Source organism: Blastomyces dermatitidis (genome assembly GCF_000003525.1).
Source record: "Blastomyces dermatitidis ER-3 genomic scaffold supercont1.1, whole genome shotgun sequence".
Lineage (NCBI taxonomy): Eukaryota > Fungi > Ascomycota > Eurotiomycetes > Onygenales > Ajellomycetaceae > Blastomyces > Blastomyces dermatitidis.
This window is the reverse complement of record NW_025544774.1, coordinates 1,024,532-1,044,468: the sequence shown is the minus strand read 5'-3', so window position 1 is coordinate 1,044,468 and position 19,937 is coordinate 1,024,532. Positions and strand designations below refer to the sequence as shown.

The following is a 19,937-nucleotide window of genomic DNA, read 5'->3' as shown; positions in this document are numbered from 1 at the left end:
GATTTGGACTCGATGAAATTCCTGTTTACAACTAGGTCCGGATTCGCCCTTGAAAGCAGGCTGCTTTAAATCCCCACTACCCACCCATCCCCTGAATTGATCTTCCTGGCAGGCATGCAAAAGAGTTGCATCTGCAATTGTGAATTTGTGACTCTTCACAATCATGTGTTCAACATGCAACATTTCTCCATTCTATAATATTCTATAAGCTTCAACATGTTTTGTTACTACTGTGCATGCTGCTGTGAAGGTAATTTCACAGTCTATCAGTTTTTTTTATTCATCTCATTTATTTTAGTGAATGAGTTCTTCTGAATGCTATGATGATGATCTCTTTGACAGAGAAACAATAGTATGAGTATTTCTGCAACTGTGGTATCAAGAGTTATGATGGAAGAAGTGCTTATAAACAATGATTTGATATCATGTTCCCTGACTTCCCCCCACTCACCAATCCTGATCAAATGCGATGAAAAGATGGAGAGAGAGTGATTGATTGACACAATTCTGAACCAGAGAATTTGAAGGAATTTCAACACCAGAAGGTTCTACCTGGAATACAAAATTGATTGGTGTGACTATGCTGCTTCCTGAGAATCTCTCTATAATGTGCTACCCAGTTGCAAGCAACTGATTGAGAAATTTCATGCAAAATCACTGAAGAGATCAAATCTTGTCAAGCTCAAAAGATTTGAAGAGAATGCACTGGAAAGATACAATAAAACAGCTCATAGAGCAACTGACAATCACTGTTCTCTATTTATATCAAACTGCTGACAAAAGAGATCAGTCACAGAAGTCAATCTGACACAGTCAACAACTCAGTTCAAGATGAAAGAAAGACATTGTGTTTTATATTTGTGAGAATTCATGCTCTAGTCTGTGGTCTAATTTTCAAGAAAAATACAAGCTAGGAAGTGTGATGCTGCATGATGTCTGTTTGAGATACAAACTCTGTTAGGTATCTACATTTACAGAAGTATCAGATGAAGTAAAATTGGCCGTATATTCTCATAGAGTCTGGCTAATCTATCCTTTTTCCCTTCATCTCACTCGCACTGCCGTTCCAAATAGTTCTGATAGCGTAACCAGCAGCTGATCCGGCTTCTTCCTGGGATTCTATTGCTGATATCATCCCATTTCAATTCTTGACCCTCGAAGTTTGAGTATTAGCCCATCCTCTTCCAGTGACCATTTTGATATCTTCCTAGCTGGCCAGCCATTGGGGGGCTTGTCTGGCAGCAATCTCTTCATGGGCCTTGATGATATCTCCCGCGAAGATGTCAAAGCTAAAGTTCTTGATGAACCCGCGCTAACTCTGGCTTTGATGATTGAGGGGATGGGTTTTCACCCCTAGCGGTCACCGCGCTCATTGTCGGATCCCAAAAGCAGTGAGATATCCAGCTTGCCGGTGATAATAGGAGAAAGCGTTTGGAAAGTGACAAGTGGTACAAAAAGCTAGGAAAGAAAGCTTCGGCGACTACTTATAGCTGATTGCCAGGACCTATAGGCTGTTGCACATGAGCACTGGGTCTGGCATGACATTCCAAATTCATGACATTCTCTTCAATTGCACAATCAGTTTCTGTTTCTGTGCAAGCTAGCACTCCATCATGTAGAAGGGAATCGCGGAATAGATGGTTCAGGGTCTGAATTAGCGAAATTAATATCGCCAAGTTGCATAGCCCACTGATCAGTATCAAGAGGGGTGGTCAAACCGTCAGTATCAGAGTGGTTTACATCTTGGCTTACTTAGGACATTGGAAGGCTGAATGATGATGAATATTTTAATGCCTGGAGGCACGTGATCGGTTAAGTCCTCCACGGCCACAAAACCTCCCTAGGGGTATCAGGCACGCCAGCGCGGTAGCTACTCTACCGCCTGACGGATTCTAGTCGGCCGAAGCCCTCGCATATTGGGCTGCAGCGTAATATTATTAAATATATATATATGGTGTGGGGAGGAACTCATTGCTCCTCTAAAGAATTAGAAGCGTAATACTGATTGAGTGGTCCAAAAGGGGACTCCTCGGAAGGACCCATCTCCGGGCCGACCCGCGACCGCCTGGACCTTCGAGCTTTTCAGGAGGAAAGGCATTATTTATGATGGAGAGAGGATTCCGCCGATAAATTGAGAGGTGCAAGGCAGATGGCTTACTGGCTCACACGGGCATTTAATCAGGCGGTATGTAACGGCTCACAGTTTTGGCCAAGCATCTTGGCGTGGGAGAGTGGCGAGGACAGACCTCAGCAACTCTCCATCCCTATGTGGATTTGGGGTTGTGATTGAAGAGCGGCGAGATGTGGCAAGACTGCCAGTCGATGATACCTGTAATCTTTTCAGGGGTTGTGTGGGTCTACAAGATGTTGTCATCATGTAAATCATTATGCCAGAGGCGCGGGTTGGTGATGGCAGTGTCCTTCGGGATAAGGGCATCAATGATTTGTCGGTACCATGCTAAAGCAGTAAGCTTCTTTTCCTTGTCTAGCCGGCAGAGCTTTGGGCCACAGAATAAAGCGATCTGTTTCGGAGGTTTCAAAGACTGGATTGCTTTTGTCTCTCGCGTCGCGACTACTTGCAGATACTGCATTAGAGAAGCCCCTACAAACTTGTAAGCGTCTGCACGAAGATGATATGAGTCCCAACGTACATGGGCCCCTCTCGATATCCAAAACTGATCGACCCCCATCAAACCAATCTCGGCCTGTAGTAGGCCCAATAGCAACCTCGGAATCTTTGACAGCTTTGCCATCCTTGATGTAGTGGTTATCTGGTGGTGGATGCACGTCTCCCGCGTAGTACAAGCTGCCGTAACGCGAGAATGAAACGCCCAGCCATTGCTTCTGGAGACGTGTCATGGCAAGAAGCACTTGGAGCTTCTGGGGTAATTTCATCATGTTCCAGACTTGAGACAGCGGAACACCTTCGATTTTATCCATAATGATAAATTCAGCCCCAACAGGGTGTGACTTTGCTTGCGAGTTCCAAGAGTAGACACGAGGTGCTGGTGTGTCCAGAATTTTTCTGGCCTCCCAAGGCAGATGCGTTAACAAAACTCAGTAATTGTGGAGTTCAGGATGAACTTACAAAGTCCATCGTGGCAACTTCACTGGCTGTAGTAAAGTGTGCAATGCCAGCATTCGGGTTGGGCACCTTAGCTACGACTTCTCGGCCATTTTCCATAGACATGAGGAATGTTTTGTCGAACATGCTGTCGGGGTACTTCTTGATGGAAATGCACTTAGTGGCGCCGACCGAGTCTGCAGCGACATATGCGAGCTTGTTCAAGTCGAACCTGATCTCTCGCTTTCGAAGATTCTCCGCCTCGTCAATAACAAAGCGGCCACGCGTGAATTTGAAAAATTCTTCATTAGAATTCCAGTCTGATACGGATTAGCGATACGTTGAGTCAAGCTCAGATTGGCATGCTACCTGCCTGGGAGCCCATGTGGAGGGACAGGAACCGTAGGATAGCGTTTGAGCCTTCGAAATTGAGCGGCTATGTTGCTTCAAAATTGGTATTATACTTCGAATGGAGTGCCATGGACGGGTGAATGGGGGTCGCCACATATTTCATGAAATGCAATGGCTCTGTAGAAGGCGCAACAATTAGGTAAAAACTGCAAGCAACACGTGACCCGCAGGGACGCAGTCTTGCGTACGTACAACTTTGAACTATCACTATGCTATCGAAACAGCCTCAAATCTCTCAAAAATCTACTGGGAATTTGGGAAAGAGGGTATAATCCTACTTTATAAGTTGGTTCCTCACGACGATGGAATTATTCGATCCACCAAGCAGCGGAGAGCACCCTATTATTAACTCATCCGAGTGCCATTATGAACCGAACCAGCGTTATTAACTTCTAACCTAGTCTCGAGACACCACTGGCGCTAGTCTCGTAGCCTCTAGTTGTTCGGACCGGATCATCTAGATGATCCGCTGGTGTAGAGTTTTCATCCTTTTTTTTTTCCCCTTTCCCGCTGAGCTCGAGAGCTCGAGAGCGAGCTAGTTAGTAGCATGCATCGATCTCATCTAAGCCTTTCCCTTGTTTCATGGTTTCTAGAGCTTCCACCTCCATGCTAGAGAGTCCGCGGGTAGTAGGCCTCTGAGACCTAGTCTACAACGGCTGGGTCCTTTCGTGCATCCCGAAGAATAGTAACCATGTCGGAGTACAGCTTTGAGTCCTCTTTCTCCCACCGTTTGTCGACGGGGAAAACACACCGTCGTAGCCTGTTGACCCACGGAGCTAAGGGCTTGTAGTATGGGGTGAAATTGTCTTCGATAGTCCTGAGAAAATCCTTTTCATGATCTATTACCCCCTTTTTGGCAGCTGCAAGCTTTTCTGTGTTGAGATAGTTCCAGTCTTCAAACAGCTCAACAACTCTTCCCTTCCCTGGGCCCTCGTAGTGGATGCATATCCAGAAGAGCACCCAGAAAAACGACTCAAGATCGTGCATGAAGGAGTGCTTCTCACCGTAGAGCACGCCGATGGCCATGAACGCCCTTGTGCCAGTCTTGCCACGTGCCCCAGAGAACCCCTCCCGTTGTTCCTTTACCGCCAAATCAAGATCGATCAAGAAGGCCTTTTGAGAAGGATCATCATCGTTTTCATTCACCATGAGGTTCCCCAGCGAGATATCGCATTGGATCATCCCAGCTTTCTCATGCAACGACTGATACCCGCGTATACAACCCTCTAATCCAGATAGTAGGAGAACCCTTGAGGTAGCCTTGTATATACATTTGCCGTAATCCTGGACAACGACACGGCGGTGCACCCGATGCTGTACTGTCGTAGTAGCTTTAGCAGGAGAGGACGACCGAGTGCGCTTGCTTGGGGGTAGCGGAGCTTGGAGGCTGTCGGACGACCGTTTTTCTCCGGTCGCCTGTTTCTTCTTGCGGGATTTGCCTCTTATCATCACTGACTTACCTAGTTCTTCATCCGCGACTGCTGTGACACCAAGACCTTTCCGCGCAGTTTCGGTGGTATCGTCCTGGCCGTCGATGCGGATGGTCTGGTGGTGATAGTACCGAGCCACGTTGATCACACCCTTCTTCATCGCTTCGCTGAGAAACTTCCCTTCTTCGTCACGCTCTGGATACTGCCAGGAGTCCTTAACCACAAGCTGTGTCGACGATCCTTTGCGGTGGACTTTCCAGCAGGTAGTAGCCCGGCCGGCGATACAGTGTGCCCGCCCAATTACCTCGTCGATCACGAGAAGCTCCTTCTCGCCATTTCGCTCAATCTCAATGCAGCGTGTACCCTCCATGGTGACAATAGTGGGATCGAACCCTAGCTGCTTTTGGTCCATCCGAAGGAACCCTAGCATCACGGTAATAAACCGACAGCCGTCCTTGTTGATATCGAATTTCTCAGATGCAATCCCACCGGACCGGTCAAAGTGCCAAACACGGAGGAATGGGCCGCAGAGGGTGAATCCGGGAACAAAGCGGCGGGAATCCTGAGCAGACAGAACCTCTCTGACGTATCTCCCCAGATCAACCTGTGCTCCAGAGGGGGTATCATACTTCCGGTCATTCTTCAACTCTCCTGGGACCAGGATCTGCGACCAGTGGCATCGGGTGTTCTCTGTAGCATTTGGGTCGTCAACAAACCCGACATCGAGTTTTCGCTTCGCGGTAGACCCATCCACAGGGCAGGTCGGTTGGGCAAGGGGTCTGCGGTGGATGTTCTGAGTGGGATCACGTTCCTCGGCGAAGTGCACAAGTGTGCCGATGATCTTCACCAGCCAGTCCAACACGCACTTCTCGGCAGCATTTTCCGGCCAACCGGTCCAGCCTCCCTCTTCAGTGTATAAAGGCTCTTCTCCGGCTTTGCATGTGTCGAACACTGCCCGTGCGGTTGAGTCCAGCCCTTCAATCTCGCCGAAAACAGCCTCAAAAAATCCCGGGATGTCCGGATGGAGAACTCCAAGAAGTTCTTCCTTTAGCACTGAATCGATGGATTTTCGGTGCTCGGATGAGTTGACAAGACTGCTGGTGGTATGTGACCGCGGGGTCTGGATGCTCGGAAAGTTGGGACGGGGCGGAGGTGTAGAGATTGTGGGCTTTCTGGGAGTATCAATGAGGTCAAGAATAGCTTCCCAGATTTCTGTATCGGGTGCTCCCCCGAGGACAAGTTGAATGGCAAGACGATAATCATCATAATTGAAATTGGTTTCAATGTGCTGAAATAGACGAGCCAACTCTGATGCCACGCTCAGGCCACTTGTTCTCGAGCGAAGATTGAATGCTGTATCCTGGCCTTGCAGAGTGTTAAGCAACCTTAGAACAGCCATTCGACAAATTTCGTTTTCTGACTCATTACTCCCGTACACCCGCTCCGCATCTTGAAGACGACGAAATATTGGCTGAAGAGAATCCTTGAGCGGATACTTCGCTACAATATCATTAAGAGAGGAATCTGCCATGCGTTCAATTTCTCAAAGTTTGGAGACAAGAAGGTTAATACTTACCTCCCTCACGTACTAATCCAGAGAGTGACATTTGCTTAGTTAGTTTCTCCGGTCTACATTAGGTTTAGCGTCTCTTAGAGATGTTATCTCCCTTTTTTTTTTTTTTTTTGTATTCAGGCTCATCTCGATCGAGTTCTAGTAAGATTTAATAGACGAACAATCTACACTCTTTTAGTTAATTATTCTAATCATTGATACACATCGTACAACATACAACATATGGCGAAACTAGTCCGTTACATACTACCGTGCCATACACGCCACATTATCTACATACATTATGATAATGGCAGGAATATATAATCTATCCATCGACCTTTCTTCATACAAAACAAGCATCAAACGCTCGCTTACGCTTGCTTTGCTGCTTGCGCAGCCTCTCTCTACCACTTCCACTCTCTACCTCTATTACCATCATCAGATTAATCAGAGCTGTACAGACTGCAGAGCCGGCTGTTCAATCCCATTCATGAATTCAAAGAGGTGCACATGTTACAGGGCATTTAGCAGCCATGAACACAGAGAAGAGTATAAGAAATGTAAATACTGTAGAGAATGTATGAAAAGAGTAGAATGAACAAAAGAATGAAGATTTGAAAATTGATCTGAGCTGTATAATTTTTGATGAGGTGTCATATAGACTGATCAGTGAGACTATGAATTTCATGTTTGATCTGATCTCATATATTTCTTAGCATGAATTCTGCTGAGACTAATCATCAAAAAAATGTGAAAAGTGACTATTAATCAGATCTCATTTAGTTCTATTTAGTTCTATTTCTAAGAAGTAAACAATCATATCACTATATTGAATTTAATACTATTGTGTTGATATATCACTTGCATGGCTCAGCCATCAATTTGATAGCTGAATTAAAAGTTTGTGATTCTGGTGCTTCTTGTCATTAAAATATACCTCCAGGACCTGAATATGGTGCATTCCTAGCACAGAAAATAACAAAACCTGTGAAGAAAAGTGTTAGTATTCTGTGTCTCCCTTTGCAAGGCATTTCTTGAAAAGACACTTATAGAAGCAACAATATGCAGGTGAAGTGACTTCATGTTTAGCCACTGACTTATCACATCAATAATGGCCAGCAGCTCTCCACGAAACAGTTCATCCTTATTTTCAATTATGCCACTGTACATCAGGACTTTCATATGGGGAACTGTAGCATGTGCTATATTCCAGGCTGCCTGAACCTGCCACCGGGGTTCTTTGGATACATCCATCAGCTTCCCAAATTTGAAGCTTCCGAAACTATAAGTACAGTGGGTGGTGAGAAGCTATATCTGAAAACAAATAAGTGAGAATAACGAACTCAACATAGAATGAACCAGGGGGGTTCAGATCCTGTTTTGACAGGGTGCAGTTCTGGAAGTATTGGTTTAGATACCGCTCCTTTTCTAGGGACATTGACATCCAGAGTTGCTGTATACCACCCAATTGCCTCAGGTCGGCATGTGAGATATAAGGGCTTGTTAATTGTTCAAGGGATTCTTTGATGGCTCGTAGCATCTTGCGACGCGAGTTCCGCTCTCGGAGGTTGTCAGCTGCCATAACTCTGGGAGATTTGTGTATTCAGTGGATTTGACCCTCATCAGTGAAAGACTGAAGAGGGTGATTTGATGAGGCGGGTAGGTAGGAGATCTGGGTGAGCCACAATACAATGTTATTGTTGGAGAAGTTGCCCAGCAACAAAACAGACCGAATCTCCATTAGCGGGTAACTTAAGCTGTCATTGGCTGCGGCCACCATTGACTGCTTGAGTTTGCGCCGCACGAACCAAGATCCGGCCCCACACCGCACTGTAGAAAAGTGGGTCTTATTGGCCGAGGTTCCTTTAAGGTTCTCGGGTCTGGTCTGCGCCCGTTGGGCCGTGGGGGAGAAACAAACCGACAACATGGAAAAGGTAAACTCTACTCACTTTTTTTTGGTTACTGCAACCGCTTTTCCACGTAACAGAGAGGAGTACTATGATGTCCACTTCTCTATTTTTATTCCCTTATTCCTTCCTAGGAGTTTCAACTGAGCTCCTCGTCTTCGTGTTGAAATCCTTTACTCATCTCAACATTTATAATTTTGACTGCAGGAGGAAACGAGTCTGGCAAAATCGGGGAAAGTTTGGCCCACTACGCAGTATATTGCTGAAAGGGATACCGGGAGTATATAGTTAGAGCAGCAACTTTACGTTCCCGTAAAACGACGTGGGTGCTTGTGAAATATCTCCCACCCCATCCCCTTCTTACGTCCACCCCCCCCCCCTGGATATAATGCTTCAAATCTTTCAAGAGCCAATAGACGCAAATCACCTCACGAGCCAGCAGCCGGGGCAATATGACAATCTAGCAGCAATCCCTACGTACCCGAAGTTCCCACCTACCCGAGTGCAAAATGGTTTCAATTGGCGATAAACCCAAGGGGAGCCGAGCCGATACTCGAATCATCATCCTTGCATCAGCTGATCGGATTAGAGAAGTCATCAGTCATTTCATCTCAAGTAGCAGGGGATTGTTAAGGAGAACGTGGAAAATCATTACTTGGGGAGGAAGATTAACTCGTAAGATTAATTTGTTCTGTGCAGGCAAATTAGAAAAGGTGAGTTCTAACAGGTGAGTTTCAAATCCCTGGATACTAACGATACCGAATATACTTCCAAATCGACTAGAAGACAGGGAGGAAACGATATCTTCTAAGGAGAAACGACAAACGTTGCGAGTCTCCTTTATAAAGTTAGAGTATGCTAAATATTGTCAAATCGACATAACAGTTCACGGGAAGACTAGCCCTACCCCTTCTAGCCTGACACAAGAGGATAAGAACACTCTTGTTCTAGAGAACCGAGCCAGAATATATAGTTATAGCTAGACGTAACAGTCTCAAGGTAGGTAGGTACATAGATTTATGTAGGTATATAACAGAATGTCATAGGAAAAGGAAAAGGATCAAAAGAAATCAAGAGAAAAAAGCATAGTTATAGAAGAGAATTTCAGTAATGTGTCATAGTTCGGCAGATAAACAGTCGTTAAGGAGAGAGGCAAAAAAGTATATCGGAGAACGAAATGGTCTAGAACATGAACAGGCGAAGGAGATATTGTGACCCTATTAGAAGAATTGTGGTTGAGGGGTTGGGAACGAAGGGACATGAAAAAAATGAGACATCCAATTAAGAAGATGGCGATGCTTGATGGTTGGATAGAGCGCCGCCTCGGTAGCCGCTAAACGCTAGCTGCGTCCTTGGAGGACACAACTGGATGCTCTCGCTTTCTACTCTACGGGCCACAAGGTCCCGGAAAACGATCCTCTCAGTTTATCCCCGCAATACAGTGTCATAAGGGGAGAACACTGAAAGGCGATATAGCAGAGAATATATTCCTGACGTACAAGAAAATAAAGAAAGGATAAGGATAGGCAAAGAAGGACACAAAAAGGAGGAGAAAGACACTTAAAATAACCTCAAAAACGTTTCGCCAAGGCACCCCGAGAATAATGCCAGCCGTAAAAATATCATAAGAACCGTGATCGTGAATCAAAAGGAGGTGGATATCACAAATATGTATGTATAATGTTGTCATGCTAGATGCCTGCAAAGCAGAAAGAGAAGTAGAATGGGCAGACGAGAAATCCGAGGCACGAATGGACGGGCAAGTGCTAATAACTTTCACCCACTTCGGTTAGTTTATTTTTCCTTTCGGGGGGCCCCATGTCCCCATCTCGTCGATCGATACCGGAGCTAATGCGGCGGGGAGCAGGTAACATGGAGGGAGTGATGGTATTTCCCCCCGATTCCCTTTTCTTTAGGCCGCCAGGAGTGGGTATTCCGGAAATTTGGTGATCGCCCTTATTAAACGTGCTGCGTCGTGGAGTTGGGGTTGTAATGTCTTCATTCTCATCAATATAACCCATGTTGACTGAATGGCTATAATTACTCAGAGATGAGCGGGGCCGTCGGCCCTCCGTTGTTGGGTTGGTGGAATAATGACCAAGTGGTGTTCGTGAACCTGTGAAACTTTGTCGGCTTTCCGAGCGAGGTTGTAGGATTGAGCTTGCAGCAACGGGTAATTGGCTGGTTGAACTGCGGCTGGAGACACTGGCTCTACTGCTGGGTCTGCTTTCACTCTGGCCGGTTCGACTTGGTGTCCCTTGGTTGAGACCGAATGAACTTCTTCCATGAGGAACGTAGGAGGATGTAGATTCGCCGTCACGAGAGCTGGCAACACTTCCGCTCGTCCGTTTTCTTGAAGATCTTCTGATAGTCACTGAAGATGGAATATAATTCTGACCTAAGGTTGAGTTCGTTCGGGGCGAGATCTTTGGAGGGGTCTCGGTGGGTGCAGGAAGCCTTGACCTTGCCGACTGTACTCGCTCCTCAAGTTTCTGCATCTTGCCGATGAGTCCTCGAATTTGATACAGAGAACCAGACCTTGGAAGTCCTGGTGGTTGATGTGTAAGGTGTGACCGCGTTACAGAGCGACGAGAGGTGACGGAAGGAGTTGAGGTGCCATTGCTAGTGGGTATAGAGGGGCCCCGAGAGTGCTTTGTCCTGGACGATGGATATGACGGCCTCGATGATTCCGAAACAGAGACTCGGGGTCGTGGCATAGAAGGAGTGGTGGTTGATTTCCCAAGACCATATGACGATTCAGAGAATGGCGGTGAAGGCGGCGTCTGAGTATCAGATGCAACGGATGAAACAGACTTTGTAGGTGGGGTCGCAATGGTCGGTGAGGAGGATGTGGTAGCAGGGGAGTGTTCAGAAATCTCGGGAGTATGGGGCACAGGAAGGCCCGGGGTCAGAGGCGTGAGGTTGTTCTTCTGTCTAAGCAAAAGCTCCGCTTTCCGAAGCTTCTCCTGGGTAATGTGCGCTTCAATTTTGAGATCTGACAACTCGTCCCGGAGACGCTGATTTTCAATACGCAAGTTTTCCCGTTCTTGTTCTCCATTTTTGATTTCTTCCTCGAGCAGAACACCTCGTTCTATGGACACATTGTACTTTGATTCTAGATCCTCCAAAGACGACGTTGTGTTGCGCGCTTGACGTTCAAAATCATCGTTGGCCACCTCGATATCCCTGAGCTTTAGCTGTAAAGTTCGATTCCCATCTCGTAGCGTCGTAATCTCCTTTTGAAGGGCACTCTGCGCAGAATTCGCTTCTGTTTTGGCTTGTTTGTACTTCGCCTATATAAAAGTTAGCGACAACCCGTAAGTTCCCCGCTGACATACATCAAAGAGACCATCCATGCACTTGCCTTCCATTCCTCTACTTCATATCCCGCACTTTCTAACTTTTCCTTCAACTTCCTCTCTCTCCTCTCTGAAGCCTCGATATCCTTCTCAAGTTCAGTCTCTAGCTCCCTACTGGAGGACTGGAAGTCCGCCAGTTCAGCTTCGAGCTGTTCGTACTGTTTTTTGTAATAGGCAATAGCATCTTGAGCGGATGTGGAAGCATTTGGTGGTGAGGATGGAGGTTCATCAGGCAAAGGCATCCTCGTTGCCTAACAGAGTCCCTCAATACTGAAGCGCAGACGTTGCTGAATGCTGAATGCTGAATGCTGCAGTCCGACAGATATTGAATGCGCAAAATGTGATAGAGAGAAAAAAGAGGTCGCTTAGATTCACGGGACTAGATCTCGATAATTGCAAGACCACTCTCGTGTAGAGGACCTGGGTCAATATGCGCCAGTACCAAGGGGGAGGGGTCCAGAAACAGATTGCAACCAAGATATCGGGTTGGATAAACCTCGAGTCTCCGGGTTGTTGTAGCGAAAGGCGCGTAAAGAGATAGATAGGATATAACTTACCTTTGGGGTTTACCGAAACCCCGTCGAATGTCGTCGTCGTAGCCGACTACGGTGATCGATGTCGCTGGTGGCCGGTAGATGATGTCGTCGTCTACCTACCATGGACGGACGGCAGGAGGTGTTGATTGTTTGCACCCCGTGATTACATAACCTGTCTCAGGGATCCATGACAACGTGCGCTAGTCCATAAATAGCAGATCCCTGGCAGACAACCCGTTTCACGCTAGTCCAGACCGGGCATGTGAACTCCACCACGTGACTCTTTCCGGGTGGTGTTGCGCGCAAAATCGTGACGTGCACATATCAGACTCCTCCGCAGCAAACGCAACACCTCCACGCCACTGCATCTCCCGCGCCCACGGTACTATCCAGGTGAGTTTGTTAGCTATCTCGTGTTTCTTATTTATTTATTATGTCCGGGATCTGGGCATGGTACTCCCATTACCTCCTGCACCCATTCCAAGCCGGTGCAGTTTGTCTCCCCAGCCTCTACAGTATGCCCACGCACACTGCTCCTCAGGTGCTCTTCTATCTATATCTTTGCTGCCACGCACTTGGTTCCACTGTCTGTTTACCTCGATTGCGCTCTTGCTATCCCTTCGGAAATCTTACTAACGCCGCGTGGACGGCAGTTGCCTTAGGGGTTTCGCCAGATCTGGATATCATGGCCGATTCATCAGACTTAAATCTCGACGCTCCCAGCGACCTTCAGGATCTTCCTGATTTGTCGATGGAGCTTATCCCCCCCCAGGAAGGGACTTATCCTGATAGAGCCTCTTTGCTAGCCGCTGTGCAGGCACACGGTAAAGCCCATGGCTATAACATTGTTGTCAAATCATCCAGTACACCTACAGAGAAAAAGCCAGGCAGAGTCGCAAAGGTGTGGCTGCGATGCGATCGCGGTGGCCAGTACAGACCCAGAAATGGGCTCACTGAAGAAACGCGGAAACGGAGGCGGACTTCGCGGCTCATGGACTGCCCCTTCATGCTTGTCGCTGCTGGACATCCAGGTATCTGGACGCTGACAGTTTTAAACCCGTCGCATAATCACGGCCCGATAGTGGAAAAGCCCCGACAGAATCCTCACCCTAAAGCCAAGAAGGGCCAGGTCACGGCCACTCCCTATGACTGGCCTCATGATGCATCATTTACTCCATTTACAACTGCGCTTGTGCTCATTGATATGCAACGTGATTGTAAGCCTCATAATTGTTTTAAGTACTTCCATACATGGATCAATAATCTGACTGCAATATCACATGCAGTTTGTTCTCCAGGCGGATATATGGCGTACCAGGGGTACGATATTACGCCAGCACAGCTCCTTATTCCCAAGTTACAACGATTACTCGATGCATTCCGTTCGGCTGGTTTTCCTGTGTACCATACCCGTGAAGGTAGTTATATATATTTCTTCGTCAATAGCCTTTTAATATATACTATAGCCTGCTAACCAAGTATATCAGGACATCGTTCTGACCTCTCCAGTGTATCAAATCGGGAAAGCTTCCGCTCAAAAAACAACCCGTCCGGTATGGGTATAGGCTCAGATGGGCCTCTTGGTCGACTCCTCATCCGCGGTGAGCCAGGACATGACATCATCCCGGAACTATACCCGACCATGGGCGAACCCATTATCGACAAACCAGGCAAGGGGGCGTTCACATACACTGATTTTGAACTCCTGCTGCGGAATAAGGGTATTAAAAACCTTGTGCTCGCAGGCGTTACTACGGACGGTTGTGTTTCCACTACCATGAGAGAGGCAAATGATAGGGGCTTCGACTGTATCTTGCTCGAGGATGGCACGTCTGCGGCTGATCCCTCACTCCATATGAGCACGGTTGAGTCCGTGAAGATGGAAGGGGGTGTTTTTGGAGCGACTGCTAAGCTCGACGATATGATACAAGCAGTCGAGAACTTCAAAGCGGTAACCGTGAAAAAGCTTGCGCCGCAAATGTCAAATGTTGCCACATGAAAGCGAAAAGAAACAAAACTCGTAAACAACTTCATGGTGTAAATTATAAACTTTGAAACTCCGCCTGCGACTTTAGCGTGTACTTGGAGACCGGAGTTATTAAGGCGCCAACCCGTTCCTACCTTTTCATTCCTTCTATTCTTGCTTCTTTTTGCGGAGGGGATAATTTGTTTCTTGTTGGATAGTTACGTCGTTTTCGGGATATTCGGAATATGGTCTTTCTTGATGTTTCCAGCCTTTTGTTTTATGAAGTTAGATTCTCCTACTTGTGTGTACGTTATGTGGAAGCCGTCTCTATTATCATTTCCCTGAACTATTCTATTGCAACTCTCCCCCTTATGTTTCTGGATTCTATCCTCTCTGTCCCCCTGCCTGCCTTGGCTTGGTTGAAGCCGTTGTTTGGCTTATCACATCCTAAGCAGTTGCACACGGCTCGAGGGCTTAAGTGACCCCTCTATGGTCAAATTAGTTATTCCGCCAACAAGAATTGGCTGATTTGGTGAAACAGGAAATATATATATATATATATGAACACTAGATAACTTGGGTATCATAACGCAACTCTCGCGTAACACCAAACATGCGCTACCTTTCTCACGCTTTCCTGGATGATAGATACTGTTCTATATTTTTCTCCTCCCACTTATGCAAAACAAAACTCCTGAACACCAACCCACACAATCCCAAACAGGATGCAAGGTCAAGCTCCAAAAACACAAGTAACTCCCAACACCTTCCCAAACAAAACGGGAAAAAATAGGAAAAACAGGAAAAGGCATAGAAAAGTCAATCACAACCACTTCCTTCCCGCCGCCGCCACCCTCCCCCTAAAAACCGGGCTCGTAATTTCCATTCCTTGCCGGTAAAACGGACTCATCACCGTCTTCACCCAGTTCTCATACACTTCATTCATAAATTGCCGGATGGCCTCCTCCGTCTGCGGTGAGGTGGGGTTATTAGCTATAGACGAAGATGAGGTGCGCGAGGACGTCGTGGAGACTGCGGAAGCGGAGAGTGGGCTAGATGTGGCGCCTCCTGCTGTCGAGGATGAGGGGGGTTGCGGGGGTTGGTGGAGGAGCAGGAAGCGGGAGCCTGAGCCGGTGAGGAAGGCGGAGACGTAGGCGGAGGTTGGGGGGTAGGTGTCGATGTGCTTTAGGTACCTGCGATAGAGGGAAGCGGGTGGCGCGTTAGGTTAGTTGTTTTTCCTTCATGCCCGGGACGGGGGTTGGGTGGGGGAAGATGTAGGAGGATTGCGATATGCGATTTTGAGCCGGAGGTGCTTTTATGTTGTAGGATGTTTGAAACTTACATAGCACCGTTGGACCATTGGAGCTCCTCGACAATGTCTAGACTAGCGTGGACTATAAATTGGTTCATGTATGGCGCATTGTCTGGGAACCGGAAGCGGGCGACACCATCTCCGCCCGCCTTGGAAGTGCCGAAGGAGTGGCTGAAGAGAGGGGCGTCGGTGGGGGAGAGGATTGTAAAGTAATATGACATGACTTAACGGCTTTACTGTTCGGATTTCTGGCGTATGGGGTGCGGGAGCAGGAAGTATCTACCGTCCAGAGTAAGCGGGGAGAAGAGCGGAGTCCGAAGCAAAAGGCGGAGGATTGGGGCTCAAGTCATGTGATCTGGGGGGATCTTCCACTTACAACAAACAATATTCACATAACAGGACTGAGAGTTCTTCCATTACTCAAATAGATAGATTTTCTATCTGAGGACATGTTAATTTAATCTTATGTCCATCCGATCGTCTTCACAATGTCACGCCCAACCCTCTCCTACGGCCTCAACCTCCCAAACAAGAAGCGTCAAGGACTCCCGCTCCCCAACACCAACAACCCGCAGAAGCGCAAGAGGACGATCTTCGACTCAGATTCCGAAGACGACAGCGCTCAAAAAGAAGGCGATGGCTCCGTAGAAATCTCCACCATAGGCGGTCTTGACGACGACGACCACAACAACAGCACCACCACCAGAAACACTGACGACGAAGGCAGGCATTCCTCAAAAAAGCCCGCCACCTCCAAGCTGAAAAACCCACCTCCCCAAACAAACCACTACACAAACCTCTCCAGCCTCCACAGCAGCAGAAAACACGCCCAAACCGCCGAGGCCCTCGACTCATCCATCTATGACTACGATGCCGTCTACGACTCCCTCCACGCCAAACCTCCATCCACCTCCTCGTCTGCCGCCGCCAACGAAGCCTCAACACCCAAATACATGACTGCCCTCCTCCGCAGTGCAGAGATTCGCAAGCGCGACCAATTGCGCGCGCGCGATAAACAACTCCAGCGCGAACGCGAGGCAGAAGGCGAGGAGTATGCTGATAAGGAAAAGTTTGTGACCGCGGCGTACAAGGCGCAGCAGGAGGAGGCGCGGAGGATAGAGGCGGAGGAGGCGGAGAGGGAGAGGGAGGAAGAGGAGAGGCGGAAGAAGGGGGGTGGGATGGTGGGATTCTATAAGAGTATGCTTGAGCGCGGCGCAAAGCGGCATGAGGAGGTGGTTAGGGCGGCGGAGGAAGCTGTGCGGAGTCGTCCGGCGGAGGACGGGGTGGATAAGGCGAAATTGCAGGAAGAGAAGGAAGAAATGGAAGCGGGCGAGAAGAGCGAGGCACAGATTGCTGCGGAGTTGAATGCGCGCGGCGCGAATATTATTCTTAATGACGAGGGGCAGGTTGTTGATAAGCGACAGCTGCTTACGGCTGGGTTGAACGTCGCGCAGAAACCTAGTAAAGCGAAGGCGGCGCCCGCTGCGGGGGCGGAGAAGGCGGCTGGTTCCGCTGGGTGGGGTGGAGAGGCGAGATGGAGGGGTGTGGATGTTGCTGGTTCTGGTCGTGCGGCCCAGCGGGCGCGGCAGACGGAGATGCTGGCGGCACAGTTAGAGGAGAGGATGCGGAAGGAAGAGGAGGAGAAGGAGGCGAAGGCTAAGGAGTTGGCGGCGAAGATTAAGAGTTCGAAGACGGCGAGTGATGTACAGAGTGCGCGGGAACGGTATCTTGCGAGAAAGAGGGAGAAGGAGCAGCTGGCGGAGAAAGAGAAAAAGGAGTCGTAGAAGAAATAGATTGGTGTTTTGGTGGATGGGAGTATTGGGAGTATTGGGGATTCGTTTCTTGTTCATTAATGGCAGCGAGATTGGGATTCCGCGTTTGCTATGTACACATATATGGCACTTTTTAAAACTGGCCGTATCATTAACGGCGGCCACTGGAAAACGGCTGGGTTCATTTCTCACTACTGAGTCTTAACATGATGCATATTGTGATTATCCATTTAGAGATATATAAACTATATCCTAGCTAATCTAATCTAATCTATCCAACTCCATGCATCCTTATTTGAGAACAGAAAACCCGAAGGAAAGTTTCGACAGGAAGAACGAAAATATATAAATATAAAGATAAGGAGCACAAAAGCGCCGCTGGACGTAATCTGAGAATGCCTGCTCACCAAGTGCAGAAAATTGGACGTGTCTCATTAACCCCATGACCCAAAAATGCTAGAGAAGAATGGTACCATGTTTTGTCCGTCAAGTTGACGATATATCGCATGTAGAGCATCGTAAATAAACAACAAAAGAAAATCATGAATCACATCCCACATCGTGAAGAACGTTATCCCTTGCCCATGCACTATCCTTCGTCTTCATCCTCCTCATTCGGTTAACGCGAAACTGAAGCCCAAGATACCCATCCCCAAAAAAGCAAATGCGATGCAGAGCGATCTATTATGCGACAACACCAACCCTTCAGAAAAGAGTTGTAGGGAAACACTCGTCATCACGCCAGCTGTTGAGGCAAACATGCCCCCGTAAACAGCCCAGGACAGGTTGTCAGTATCATCAACAACACCGTTGCTGGCACCACCACCCTTGGCTATTCCCGCGCCCCATATCCATAAGGCCGCGAGTCCGGCGCCGGCCGGTTGGCTCACACCGCCTAGCAAGCTGGACCAGAGCATAGCTTTCAATTTCGAATGGAGGGCTAGGTAGAGAGGGAGTGCCATTGCGAATCCCTCTGTGATGTTGTGGATGGAAAGCGCCATGAAGACTGAGAATCCTAGGGTCGGACTTGCGTGGTTTGTTGCGTAGGTGATGAAGCCCTCAGGCAGTTTGTGGAGGGCAATCGCTAGTGACGTTTGGAGGCCGATGGCTAGGAACGCGTTTTGCGGGACGTGGTGATGGTGGGTAAATGAATCTGAAGAGTGGGGTGGTAGAAGGTCCTGGTCGTCAATGTAGCCGCCGAGGTCATGGATTCCAAGGGATGCATTTCCGTCTCTTGACACAGCTCTTGACTGATTGATGTCTGATACGGAGCGTGAGAGAGGTTCGGCATTGTGAATACCACCACCCGCTGCTTCAAGGGTTTGCGGGCTTATAATGTTATCCCGGGATACCATATGTTTCGCTCTCCTCTGAGCTACAACTTTAGTGCATTCCTTTCCACATACGTGAGAGATACCATAGCAGGGGCCGTCCTGGTCACAGAAAGGTTTGTCCCCGCGGACAAGAGAGCTGATTTGAAGTTTTAGGCGGGAAGTGAGCGGTAATTTTGAGGCCGGGACAAATGTTTTTACAGCCTGAGTATTGTGGGTAGAAGGCTGGGCGGACGGGACTCCAGATAGGGCGTCGCGGGGCAACAATGACGTACGTTCAGTTGCAGCGGTGGTCGGTGATTTCAGCGCAGGATTGGACTCAGCATGGAAATGGTGATGATGTTCTTCGATACTCGCATTTCCCGTCTCCTGTCCGTTTAGAATGTGTTCATGCGTGTGCATACAGTCAACCACGTGGGATGGGATATGATGATGGATGAAGGAAGAAACGAGCTGTATGATAACCACCCCAGCCAAGAAGAGTCCGATTAATGCGGATGTAGCTGCGCTAGAAGAGAATCCAGCTTTAATAAAGTAGTCTTTTGATGTTGGCAACATGCTGTAGAGGGAGGTGAAAAGCTATCATGGCTTGTCAGCAGCAGTCGGAGAAAACAGCTTTTGACTCTTGCGACTACTCACCAAGACTCCTGCACTCAAACTCAGCGAAGAGGACAGAAATCCAATACTATCGGCGATCTTGAAGTTCTTAAACCCAAAGCAGTTCCTCGCAATGACATCCACAAAGATAATACTTGCCCCCAGCATGCAAGCTAAGCAGCCCTGGTTAGCAACTATGGACAGCAGCCGGGAAGGGTAAAATTCGACAGAAACCTACCAATACCACTGACGCAGCTCATAATCCATCCCCGGGCATCATTATCCAAGCCCATGCTGAGAGTACGAGTAGGAAAATTTTAGAAACCACGTCAACTGACCGCTACACACTTCAACGACCCAGGCCCGCAGGACGATATAGAATTGAACAGAGAGAGTCAAGTCATGGGCTGAAGAATTGAAACGAGGTGTGATAAATGCCAAAAAAGAGCGTCGTAGCGAGCAGTATAGATAGAGATTATATGCCCATGCAGCAGGATGTGTCCAGTGTGTGTATATCAGAAGAAGTTCAGTGTCGTGGATGTGATAGATACGAGGTGCGGATTTTTGAGCCGCTTTCCTTCGGCGGATGATTTCATCGCTGGCCGGCAAAGACTACGGATCAAGGCCCGAAATGGCTTAGCGTTTCCTCCAAGGTACTTTGTTTATTGCTGTGGCGGAGGTACCTTTGTTTAGTCAG

At 48.0% G+C, this 19,937-nt stretch overlaps 8 protein-coding genes across 10 annotated transcripts; 2 read left to right on the top strand and 6 right to left on the bottom strand.

The window, feature by feature from the left end:
• Positions 1-2,357: 2,357 nt before the first annotated feature.
• BDCG_00138 (phosphotransferase enzyme family protein) lies at positions 2,358-3,449 on the bottom strand (the record flags this gene model as incomplete). Its single annotated transcript, XM_045415656.1, has 4 exons — positions 2,358-2,602; positions 2,652-3,030; positions 3,089-3,384; positions 3,434-3,449. The coding sequence occupies 4 exons, from the start codon at positions 3,447-3,449 to the stop codon at positions 2,358-2,360; spliced, it is 936 nt and encodes a 311-aa protein (XP_045271552.1).
• A 668-nt stretch (positions 3,450-4,117) lies between these two features.
• On the bottom strand, positions 4,118-6,436 carry BDCG_00137 (uncharacterized protein; the record flags this gene model as incomplete). The annotated part of the gene is made up of 1 exon (XM_045415655.1): positions 4,118-6,436. One exon carries the CDS (start codon positions 6,434-6,436, stop codon positions 4,118-4,120), a length of 2,319 nt encoding a protein of 772 aa, XP_045271551.1.
• Positions 6,437-7,227: 791 nt separating this feature from the next.
• On the bottom strand, positions 7,228-8,285 carry BDCG_00136 (uncharacterized protein). Its single transcript, XM_045415654.1, has 2 exons — positions 7,804-8,285; positions 7,228-7,742 (listed from the first exon to the last, which is right to left on the bottom strand). Exons 1-2 carry the CDS (start codon positions 8,040-8,042, stop codon positions 7,424-7,426), a joined length of 558 nt encoding a protein of 185 aa, XP_045271550.1. The 5' UTR covers positions 8,043-8,285; the 3' UTR covers positions 7,228-7,423.
• A 568-nt stretch (positions 8,286-8,853) lies between these two features.
• On the bottom strand, positions 8,854-12,530 carry BDCG_00135 (nuclear distribution protein NudE). The gene is made up of 2 exons (XM_045415653.1): positions 11,732-12,530; positions 8,854-11,660 (listed from the first exon to the last, which is right to left on the bottom strand). The coding sequence occupies exons 1-2, from the start codon at positions 11,966-11,968 to the stop codon at positions 10,134-10,136; spliced, it is 1,764 nt and encodes a 587-aa protein (XP_045271549.1). The 5' UTR covers positions 11,969-12,530; the 3' UTR covers positions 8,854-10,133.
• Positions 12,531-12,540: 10 nt separating this feature from the next.
• On the top strand, positions 12,541-14,922 carry BDCG_00134. Of its 2 annotated transcripts, none has more exons than XM_045415652.1 (4): positions 12,541-12,655; positions 12,916-13,479; positions 13,549-13,680; positions 13,750-14,922. In XM_045415652.1, exons 2-4 carry the CDS (start codon positions 12,948-12,950, stop codon positions 14,259-14,261), a joined length of 1,176 nt encoding a protein of 391 aa, XP_045279041.1. In that variant the 5' UTR covers positions 12,541-12,655; positions 12,916-12,947; the 3' UTR covers positions 14,262-14,922. The 2 variants fall into 2 exon arrangements, with proteins under 2 accessions (XP_045279041.1, XP_045279040.1); XM_045415651.1 differs by having other exon boundaries at positions 12,541-12,848; positions 13,750-14,857.
• Positions 14,543-17,364, bottom strand: BDCG_00133. 2 transcript variants are annotated; one of them, XM_045415649.1, is made up of 3 exons: positions 15,917-17,364; positions 15,571-15,819; positions 14,543-15,421 (listed from the first exon to the last, which is right to left on the bottom strand). In XM_045415649.1, exons 2-3 carry the CDS (start codon positions 15,759-15,761, stop codon positions 15,052-15,054), a joined length of 561 nt encoding a protein of 186 aa, XP_045271548.1. In that variant the 5' UTR covers positions 15,762-15,819; positions 15,917-17,364; the 3' UTR covers positions 14,543-15,051. The 2 variants fall into 2 exon arrangements, with proteins under 2 accessions (XP_045271548.1, XP_045279039.1); XM_045415650.1 differs by lacking the exon at positions 15,917-17,364 and having other exon boundaries at positions 15,571-15,850.
• Positions 15,738-17,722, top strand: BDCG_00132 (uncharacterized protein). The gene has a single exon (XM_045415648.1). The coding sequence runs from the start codon at positions 16,029-16,031 to the stop codon at positions 17,322-17,324; it is 1,296 nt and encodes a 431-aa protein (XP_045271547.1). The 5' UTR covers positions 15,738-16,028; the 3' UTR covers positions 17,325-17,722.
• BDCG_00131 (ZIP metal ion transporter) lies at positions 17,392-19,814 on the bottom strand. The gene is made up of 3 exons (XM_045415647.1): positions 19,479-19,814; positions 19,283-19,413; positions 17,392-19,222 (listed from the first exon to the last, which is right to left on the bottom strand). Exons 1-3 carry the CDS (start codon positions 19,531-19,533, stop codon positions 17,924-17,926), a joined length of 1,485 nt encoding a protein of 494 aa, XP_045271546.1. The 5' UTR covers positions 19,534-19,814; the 3' UTR covers positions 17,392-17,923.
• Between the last annotated feature and the right edge of the window lie 123 nt (positions 19,815-19,937).

Bases quoted from the DNA above. Each gene is read 5' to 3' on its own strand.
- BDCG_00135 (XM_045415653.1), bottom strand. From the start codon at position 11,968: ATGCCTTTGCCTGATGAACCTCCATCCTCACCACCAAATGCTTCCACA. The intron at 11,661-11,731 runs GCAAGTGCATGG...ACTTTTATATAG, and splicing joins ATGAAGTAGAGGAATGGAAG to GCGAAGTACAAACAAGCCAA.
- BDCG_00134 (XM_045415651.1), top strand. From the start codon at position 12,713: ATGGTACTCCCATTACCTCCTGCACCCATTCCAAGCCGGTGCAGTTTG. The intron at 13,480-13,548 runs GTAAGCCTCATA...TATCACATGCAG, and splicing joins CATTGATATGCAACGTGATT to TTTGTTCTCCAGGCGGATAT. The intron at 13,681-13,749 runs GTAGTTATATAT...CAAGTATATCAG, and splicing joins TGTGTACCATACCCGTGAAG to GACATCGTTCTGACCTCTCC.
- BDCG_00136 (XM_045415654.1), bottom strand. From the start codon at position 8,042: ATGGCAGCTGACAACCTCCGAGAGCGGAACTCGCGTCGCAAGATGCTA. The intron at 7,743-7,803 runs GTTCGTTATTCT...CTGTACTTATAG, and splicing joins CCTGGTTCATTCTATGTTGA to TTTCGGAAGCTTCAAATTTG.
- BDCG_00133 (XM_045415649.1), bottom strand. From the start codon at position 15,761: ATGTCATATTACTTTACAATCCTCTCCCCCACCGACGCCCCTCTCTTC. The intron at 15,422-15,570 runs GTAAGTTTCAAA...CCTCTATCGCAG, and splicing joins CAATGGTCCAACGGTGCTAT to GTACCTAAAGCACATCGACA.
- BDCG_00132 (XM_045415648.1), top strand. From the start codon at position 16,029: ATGTCACGCCCAACCCTCTCCTACGGCCTCAACCTCCCAAACAAGAAG.
- BDCG_00131 (XM_045415647.1), bottom strand. From the start codon at position 19,533: ATGGGCTTGGATAATGATGCCCGGGGATGGATTATGAGCTGCGTCAGT. The intron at 19,414-19,478 runs GTAGGTTTCTGT...AGGGCTGCTTAG, and splicing joins GAGCTGCGTCAGTGGTATTG to CTTGCATGCTGGGGGCAAGT. The intron at 19,223-19,282 runs GTGAGTAGTCGC...AAGCCATGATAG, and splicing joins GTTTGAGTGCAGGAGTCTTG to CTTTTCACCTCCCTCTACAG.